The sequence below is a fragment of the Xenopus tropicalis genome, chromosome 3 (assembly GCF_000004195.4).
Source record: "Xenopus tropicalis strain Nigerian chromosome 3, UCB_Xtro_10.0, whole genome shotgun sequence".
Lineage (NCBI taxonomy): Eukaryota > Metazoa > Chordata > Amphibia > Anura > Pipidae > Xenopus > Xenopus tropicalis.
Window position 1 is genome coordinate 747,248 of NC_030679.2, and position 9,475 is coordinate 756,722.

The 9,475-nt window shown below is 54.2% G+C and overlaps 1 protein-coding gene across 19 annotated transcripts in view; it reads left to right on the forward strand.

Moving 5' to 3' along the window:
* The window catches only part of plekha5 (pleckstrin homology domain containing A5), an 87,146-nt gene extending 81,858 nt beyond the window's left edge, over positions 1-5,288 (forward strand). For 18 of the 19 annotated variants that reach the window (XM_031898408.1, XM_031898406.1, XM_031898412.1 and 15 more), the window contains 3 exons: positions 2,079-2,221; positions 2,380-2,486; positions 4,776-5,288. In XM_031898408.1, coding sequence (XP_031754268.1) covers positions 2,079-2,221; positions 2,380-2,471 — 235 coding nt within the window. In that variant the 3' untranslated portion in view covers positions 2,472-2,486; positions 4,776-5,288. The remainder of the gene's footprint in view (positions 1-2,078; positions 2,222-2,379; positions 2,487-4,775) is intronic. The other variant, XM_031898407.1, reaches the window with a different exon arrangement.
* Positions 5,289-9,475: the final 4,187 nt, after the last annotated feature.

A 9,475-nucleotide genomic window follows, 5' to 3' on the forward strand; every position in this document is an offset into this window, starting at 1 on the left:
TGGTACCGTTACATGATATGATTGGGCCGGAGTGTGGGTACCGTTACATGATGGCATTGGCCTGTGTGTGGTACCGTTACATGATGGATTGGGCCGGAGTGTGGTACCGTTACATGATGGGATTGGGCCGGAGTGCGGTACCGTTACATGAGGGATTGGGCGGAGTGCGGTACGTTACATGATGGGATTGGGCCGGAGTGCGGTAACCGTTACATGATGGGATTGGGCCGGAGTGCGGTACCGTTACATGATGGGATTGGGCCGGAGTGCAGGGTTACCGTTACATGATGGGATTGGGCCTGTGTGTGGTACCGTTACGATGATGGGGATTGGGCCTGTGTGTGGTACCGTTACATGATGGGATTGGGCCGGAGTGTTGTACCATTGCATGATATGATTTGGGCCGAGTGTGGTACCGTTACATGATATGATTGGGCCGGAGTGTGGTACCGTTACATGATGGGATTGGGCCGGAGTGTGGTACCGTTACATGATATTGATTGGGCCGGAGTGTGGTACCGTTACATGATGGCATTGGGCCTGTGTGGGTACCGTTACATGATGGGATTGCGGCCGGAGTGTGGTACCGTTACATGATGGGATTGGGCTGGAGTGCGGTACCGTTACATGATGGGATTGGGCCGGAGTGTGGTACCGTTACATGATGGGATTGGGCCGGAGTGTGGTACCGTTACATGATAGGATTGGGCCGGAGTGTGGTACCGTTACATGATGGGATTGGGCCGGAGTGTGGTACCGTTACATGATGGGATTGGGCCGGAGTGTGGTACCGTTACATGATATGATTGGGCCGGAGTGTGGTACCGTTACATGATGGGATTGGGCCGGTGTGTGGTACCGTTACATGATGGGATTGGGCCGGAGTGCGGTACCGTTACATGATGGGATTGGGCCGGAGTGCGGTACCGTTACATGATGGGATTGGGCCGGAGTGCGGTACCGTTACATGATGGGATTGGGCCGGAGTGCGGTACCGTTACATGATGGGATTGGGCCGGAGTGCGGTACCGTTACATGATGGGATTGGGCCCGGAGTGTGGTACCGTTACATGATGGATTGGGCCGGAGTGTGGTACCGTTACATGATGGGATTGGGCCGGAGTGCGGTACCGTTACATGATGGGATTGGGCCGGAGTGTGGTACCGTTACATGATGGGATTTGGGCCGGAGTGCGGTACCTTTACAGGATGGGATTGGGCGGAGTGCGGTACCGTTACATGATGGGATTGGGCCGGAGTGCGGTACCGTTACATGCATGGATTGGCCGGAGTGCGGTACCGTTACATGATGGGCATTGGGCCGGAGTGTGGTACCGTTACATGATGGATTCGGGCCGGAGTGCGGTACCGTTACATGATGGGATTGGGCCGGAGTGCGGTACCGTTACATGATGGGATTGGGCCGGAGTGCGGTACCGTTACATGATGGGATTGGGCCGGAGTGTGGTACCGTTACATGATGGGATTGGGCCGGAGTGCGGTACCGTTACATGATGGGATTGGGCCGGAGTGCGGTACCGTTACATGATGGGATTGGGCCTGTGTGTGGTACCGTTACATGATGGGATTGGGCCTGTGTGTGGTACCGTTACATGATGGGATTGGGCCTGTGTGTGGTACCGTTACATGATGGGGGTGGGCCTGTGTGTGGTACCGTTACATGATGGGATTGCGGCCGGAGTGCGGTTACCGTTACATGATGGGATTGGGCCGGAGTGCGGTACCGTTACATGATGGATTGGGCCGGAGTGTGTTACCGTTACATGATGGGATTGGGCCGGGTATTGTTGGTACCGTTACATGATGGGATTGGGCCGGAGTGCGGTACCGTTACATGATGGGATTGGGCCGGAGTGCGGTACCGTTACATGATGGGATTGGGCCGGAGTGCGGTACCGTTACATGATGGGATTGGGCCGGAGTGTGGTACCGTTACATGATGGGATTGGGCCGGAGTGTGGTACCGTTACATGATGGGATTGGGCCGGAGTGCAGTTCAGGTTTGGTTCTGCCCCCGGGGCAGTTAGTTTAATGCCTTTTGCATTGTTCTTGTTTAGCGGCCAAGTCTCCCCGTCGCTAAGCAACCACAAGGCCGACACCAGCAGCGCCGATGAACCCAATGAGCCCAATGAGCCGCTGGCGCCGGGGATTCTTTATGACTTTGCTCCAGAGCCTTTCAAGAGACTCGCGTCATTGGAAGGTGAGTGGATCCCAGAGCCCACAGAGCTCTCTTATTGGTCAGTTTCCCCCAGTGCTGCCCCCCCCTGCTCTGTTGGAAATCTGGGCCCACTGGTACCTCCCAAAGGAGGCGGAGCCATTCATCTTATTAACCGTACGGCCAATGATTGTGTCTTGCAGCCGCAAACCGCTCCCTCCCAGACTCGCCCACTTTACCTGCATCACCGGTACAGACCCAGCTCAGCGAGGGCACCCACTTCATGTGCGTGTAGGTGCCCCGAGGGCAGGTAAGTACCATTCACTCCCTTTATATGTAGGCTCCCCACTGGCTGCTCTCCTTCCCATGGTCAGGCAGGAACCTCCCCCTGGGTAAGTGAATCCAATCTCCCCCCAGTACTTACCCAGGTACAGAGCTCTGATTCTCTGTACTTCCTGCTCCTGGGCTGCTCTCTTTCCCATGGTCAGGCAGGAACCTCCCCCTGGGTAGTGAATCCAATCTCCCCCAGTACTTACCCAGGTACAGAGCTCTGATTCTCTGTACTTCCTGCTCCTGGGCTGCTCTCTTTCCCATGGTCAGGCAGGAACCTCCCCCTGGGTAAGTGAATCCAATCTCCCCCCAGTACTTACCCAGGTACAGAGCTCTGATTCTCTGTACTTCCTGCTCCTGGGCTGCTCTCTTTCCCATGGTCAGGCAGGAACCCCCCCCTGGGTAAGTGAATCCAATCTCCCCCCAGTACTTACCCAGGTACAGAGCTCTGATTCTCTGTACTTCCTGCTCCTGGGCTGCTCTCTTTCCCATGGTCAGGCAGGAACCTCCCCCCCCCTGGGTAAGTGAATCCAATCTCCCCCCAGTACTTTACCCAGGTACAGAGCTCTGATCTCTGTACTTCCTGCTCCTGGGCTGCTCTCTTTTCCCATGGTCAGACAGGAACCCCCCCCCCTGGGTAAGTGAATCCAATCTCCCCCCAGTACTTACCCAGGTACAGAGCTCTGATTCTCTGTACTTCCTGCTCCTGGGCTGCTCTCTTTCCCATGGTCAGGCAGGAACCCCCCCTGGGTAAGTGAATCCAATCTCCCCCAGTACTTACCCAGGTACAGAGCTCTCTGATTCTCTGTACTTCCTGCTCTGGGCTGCTCTCTTTCCATGGTCAGGCAGGAACCTCCCCTAGGTAAGTGAATCCAATCTCCCCAGTACTTACCCAGGTACAGAGCTCTGATTCTCTGTACTTCCTGCTCCTGGGCTGCTCTCTTTCCCATGGGTCAGGCAGGAACCCCCCTGGGTAAGTGAATCCAATCTCCCCCCAGTACTTACCCAGGTACAGAGCTCTGATTCTCTGTACTTCCTGCTCCTGGGCTGCTCTCTTTCCCATGGTCAGGCAGGAACCTCCCCCTGGGTAAGTGAATCCAATCTCCCCCCCAGTACTTACCCAGGTACAGAGCTCTGATTCTCTGTACTTCCTGTTCCTGGGCTGCCTCTCTTTCCCATGGTCAGGCAGGGGAACCCCCCCCCCTGGGTAAGTGAATCCAATCTCCCCCCAGTACTTACCCAGGTACAGAGCTCTGATTCTCTGTACTTCCTGCTCCTGGGCTGCTCTCTTTCCCATGGTCAGGCAGGAACCTCCCCCTGGTAAGTGAATCCAATCTCCCCCCAGTACTTACCCAGGTACAGAGCTCTGATTCTCTGTACTTCCTGCTCCTGGCTGCTCTCTTTCCCATGGTCAGACAGGAACCCCCCCCCTGGGTAAGTGAATCCAATCTCCCCCCCAGTACTTACCCAGGTACAGAGCTCTGATTCTCTGTACTTCCTGTTCTGGGCTGCTCTCTTTCCCATGGTCAGGCAGGAACCTCCCCCTGGGTAAGTGAATCCAATCTCCCCCCAGTACTTACCCAGGTACAGAGCTCTGATTCTCTGTACTTCCTGTTCCTGGGCTGCTCTCTTTCCCATGGTCAGGCAGGAACCCCCCTGGGTAAGTGAATCCAATCTTCCCCCCAGTACTTACCCAGGTACAGGAGCTCTGATTCTCTGTACTTCCTGCTCCTGGGCTGCTCTCTTTCCCATGGTCAGACAGGAACCCCCCCCCCCCCCCCTGGGTAAGTGAATCCAATCTCCCCCCAGTACTTACCCAGGTACAGAGCTCTGATTCTCTGTACTTCCTGCTCCTGGGCTGCTCTCTTTCCCATGGTCAGGCAGGAACCCCCCCCCCTGGGTAAGTGAATCCAATCTCCCCCCCCAGTACTTACCCAGGTACAGAGCTCTGATTCTCTGTACTTCCTGCTCCTGGGCTGCTCTCTTTCCCATGGTCAGACAGGAACCTCCCCCTGGGTAAGTGAATCCAATCTCCCCCCAGTACTTACCCAGGTACAGAGCTCTGATTCTCTGTACTTCCTGCTCCTGGGCTGCTCTCTTTCCCATGGTCAGGCAGGAACCTCCCCCTGGGTAAGTGAATCCAATCTCCCCCCAGTACTTACCCAGGTACAGAGCTCTGATTCTCTGTACTTCCTGCTCCTGGGCTGCTCTCTTTCCCATGGTCCTTCCTGTGATGCTGAGTTCTGATTGGCTGTTCCCTCTCTTACAGAGCAGACACTACACAGAGGGAGGATTTGGGCTGACGGACCGGTTCCTGTACAGAACTTCCTACCAAACCTGATGTCCCCGCCCCCCCCGGCCACGCTTGCTGCTACCTACCTTGCACATTGCATACATACCGCCATTTTTACTCGCCAGCAGGGGGGGGGGACGTCACTTACATTCGTCTTCGCCACGTGATTTGCCCCCGGCAGTTTTATACCCCCCTCACCTGGGGCTTTTAACAGAAACACGATAGAGTTTTCCAGCGGATTTGTACAATAGATATATTTATATTTAATAAGGGCGCCCCCTAGAGGCTCCGCCGGATCCCCGCGCCCCCACCTGGTTGCAATAGGGAGACACTGGGGCTTTTCAGTTCTTCCGGGGGGGGCGGGGGGGGGTTGTACAGCAATAAGAGGGGCAGAAGTGTATAAATGTAATTATCGGGGCGCCCGGTGTATCGAGTGCAGCAGCAGAATATTATTTCTTTTATAAACAAATAAATGTCCATCTTGTTTTATTGGCTCATTCCTTCCACTTATTTGTATAGATCCGCCCCTTTCCCAACCCACTTTCCTTATGGCTCCGCCCTTTCTGTCTCTGGGTCGGTACCGGGGGGTTATTGGGCCAATCTGGGCCCAGAGTAAAACCCAGAACTGGCGCTGAATGTCCCACACGGTCCAGTTGTTCCTTAAAGGGACGGTACCGCTGGTTTGGACCTTTCTGCCCGGCGTCTGTGTGAGCTCCTGAATGGAGGAAATGTACCAACTGGGGCGGTCCGACTCTCAGCCAATGAGAAACGGGGAAAATAAAGCGATTTATAGACACGTTCTGTCTGTCTGTCTCACTCTCTGTCTGTCTCACTCTCTGTCTGTCTCACTCTCTGTCTGTCTCACTCTCTGTCTCACTCTCTGTCTGTCTGTCTCACTCTCTGTCTGTCTGTCTCACTCTCTGTCTGTCTGTCTCACTCTCTGTCTGTCTGTCTCACTCTCTGTCTGTCTGTCTCACTCTCTGTCTGTCTGTCTCACTCTCTGTCTGTCTGTCTCACTCTCTGTCTGTCTCACTCTCTGTCTGTCTGTCTCACTCTCTGTCTGTCTGTCTCTCTGTCTGTCTGTCTCACTCTCTGTCTGTCTGTCTCACTCTCTGTCTCACTCTCTGTCTGTCTGTCTCACTCTCTGTCTCACTCTCTGTCTGTCTGTCTCACTCTCTGTCTCACTCTCTGTCTGTCTGTCTCACTCTCTGTCTGTCTGTCTCACTCTCTGTCTGTCTGTCTCTCTGTCTGTCTGTCTCACTCTGTCTGTCTGTCTTACTCTCTGTCTGTCTGTCTCACTCTCTGTCTGTCTTACTCTCTGTCTGTCTTACTCTCTGTCTGTCTCACTCTCTGTCTGTCTCACTCTCTGTCTGTCTCACTCTCTGTCTGTCTCACTCTCTGTCTGTCTCTCACTCTCTTTGTCTGTCTCTCACTCTCTTTGTCTGTCTCTCACTCTCTTTGTCTGTCTCTCACTCTCTTTGTCTGTCTCTCACTCTCTTTGTCTGTCTCTCACTCTCTTTGTCTGTCTCTCACTCTCTTTGTCTGTCTCTCACTCTCTTTGTCTGTCTCTCACTCTCTTTGTCTGTCTCACTCTTTTGTGACTGTCTCTTACTCTCTGTCCACCTGTCTCACTCTTTGCCTGTCTCACTGTCTCTTTCTCCCTCACTCTGTGTCTGTCTCTCACTATGTCTCTCTGTCTCACTCTCTTTCCTTCCCTCTGATCACTGCTGGGACTCTCTGCTCTTCTCCAGTTGAATTTCCCAGCATTCCCATAACTACCCCTGTGGGAAGCAGCAGGGAGGGGCTAATAGGGCAGATATTGGGGCTCTTATCAACAATACTGAATCCCATAGCGACCAATCAGTGATTTGCTTTCTCCAGCCAGCTGCAGGTAGAACAACGACTGCAACAGTTTGATTGGTTGCCATGGGTTACTGCCTGGGGCAAATTTGCCCAGTGTTAAATAAATGCCCCCTATTGGATGTTGCTCAGATTTACCTGTGACTTCTCTGCTGCAGAAATAGGGAGATTCTGTCATCAGCAACTTAGACTTTTCTATCAGTTTCCCTGTGACTCCTCCCCCATACCCCACCCCCCCCCCCCCCCCCCACATATGCACAGGAAGCAGAGACAGTCACACGGGTACCGGGAAATACACTCCCCCGTGCACAGGAAGCAGAGACAGTCACACGGGTACCGGGAAATACACTCCCCCGTGCACAGGAAGCAGAGACAGTCACACGGGTACCAGGAAATACACTCCCCCGTGCAAAGGAAGCAGAGACAGTCACACGGGTACCGGGAAATACACTCCCCCGTGCAAAGGAAGCAGAGACAGTCACACGGGTACCAGGAAATACACTCCCCCGTGCAAAGGAAGCAGAGACAGTCACACGGGTACCGGGAAATACACTTCCCCGTGCAAAGGAAGCAGAGACAGTCACACGGGTACCGGGAAATACACTCCCCCGTGCAAAGGAAGCAGAGACAGTCACACGGGTACCGGGAAATACACTCCCCCGTGCAAAGGAAGCAGAGACAGTCACACGGGTACCGGGAAATACACTTCCCCGTGCAAAGGAAGCAGAGACAGTCACACGGGTACCGGGAAATACACTTCCCCGTGCAAAGGAAGCAGAGACAGTCACACGGGTACCAGGAAATACACTTCCCCGTGCAAAGGAAGCAGAGACAGTCACACGGGTACCAGGAAATACACTCCCCCGTGCAAAGGAAGCAGAGACAGTCACACGGGTACCGGGAAATACACTCCCCCGTGCAAAGGAAGCAGAGACAGTCACACGGGTACCAGGAAATACACTCCCCCGTGCAAAGGAAGCAGAGACAGTCACACGGGTACCGGGAAATACACTCCCCCGTGCACAGGAAGCAGAGACAGTCACACAGGTACCGGGAAATACACTCCCCCGTGCAAAGGAAGTAGAGACAGTCACACGGGTACCGGGAAATACACTCCCCCGTGCACAGGAAGCAGAGACAGTCACACGGGTACCGGGAAATACACTCCCCCGTGCAAAGGAAGCAGAGACAGTCACATGGGTACCGGGAAATACACTCCCCCGTGCAAAGGAAGCAGAGACAGTCACATGGGTACCGGGAAATACACTCCCCGTGCAAAGGAAGCAGAGACAGTAAACACGGGTACCGGGAAATACACTCCCCCCGTGCAAAGGAAGCAGAGACAGTCACACGGGTACCGGGAAATACACTCCCCCCGTGCAAAGGAAGCAGAGACAGTCACACGGGTACCGGGAAATACACTCCCCCCGTGCAAAGGAAGCAGAGACAGTCACACGGGTACCGGGAAATACACTCCCCCGTGCAAAGGAAGCAGAGACAGTCACATGGGTACCGGGAAATACACTCCCCCGTGCAAAGGAAGCAGAGACAGTCACATGGGTACCGGGAAATACACTCCCCCGTGCAAAGGAAGCAGAGACAGTCACATGGGTACCGGGAAATACACTCCCCCGTGCAAAGGAAGCAGAGACAGTCACACGGGTACCGGGAAATACACTCCCCCGTGCACAGGAAGCAGAGACAGTCACACGGGTACCAGGAAATACACTCCCCCCGTGCAAAGGAAGCAGAGACAGTCACATGGGTACCAGGAAATACACTCCCCCGTGCAAAGGAAGCAGAGACAGTCACATGGGTACCGGGAAATACACTCCCCCGTGCAAAGGAAGCAGAGACAGTCACACGGGTACCAGGAAATACACTCCCCCGTGCAAAGGAAGCAGAGACAGTCACATGGGTACCAGGAAATACACTCCCCCGTGCAAAGGAAGCAGAGACAGTCACACGGGTACCAGGAAATACACTCCCCCGTGCAAAGGAAGCAGAGACAGTCACACGGGTACCAGGAAATACACTCCCCCGTGCAAAGGAAGCAGAGACAGTCACATGGGTACCAGGAAATACACTCCCCCGTGCAAAGGAAGCAGAGACAGTCACACGGGTACCAGGAAATACACTCCCCCGTGCAAAGGAAGCAGAGACAGTCACATGGGTACCGGGAAATACACTCCCCCGTGCAAAGGAAGTAGAGACAGTCACATGGGTACCAGGAAATACACTCCCCCATGCAAAGGAAGCAGAGACAGTCACATGGGTACCGGGAAATACACTCCCCCGTGCAAAGGAAGCAGAGAGAGTCACATGGGTACCGGGAAATACACTCCCCCGTGCAAAGGAAGCAGAGACAGTCACATGGGTACCAGGAAATACACTCCCCCGTGCAAAGGAAGCAGAGACAGTCACACGGGTACCGGGAAATACACTCCCCCGTGCAAAGGAAGCAGAGAGAGTCACATGGGTACCGGGAAATACACTCCCCCGTCTCTACTTCCCTTGCACAGGGGAATCTATTCCCTAGAACTGGTGTGAATATCTCCACTTCCTGTCTGGTAGAGAAACGGCAGCCCAGGTTTGCTTTATGGCAGGTCAGAGCTTTGTTCTTAAACGGAAACAATCAGTTACCCTTTATGGAATAGGATGAATTACAGCACTGCTGGGAGAGGAGGCCAGAGCCTGATTGAGAAAGGAGAGCGGAGCAGTGTATGGAATGTAAGTCCCCACTAGGGGGCAGTATGGGAAGATATAACAGTAGGAGGAGCCTAAGAGCCTCTCGTCCAATAACTAGAAGCCTTTCC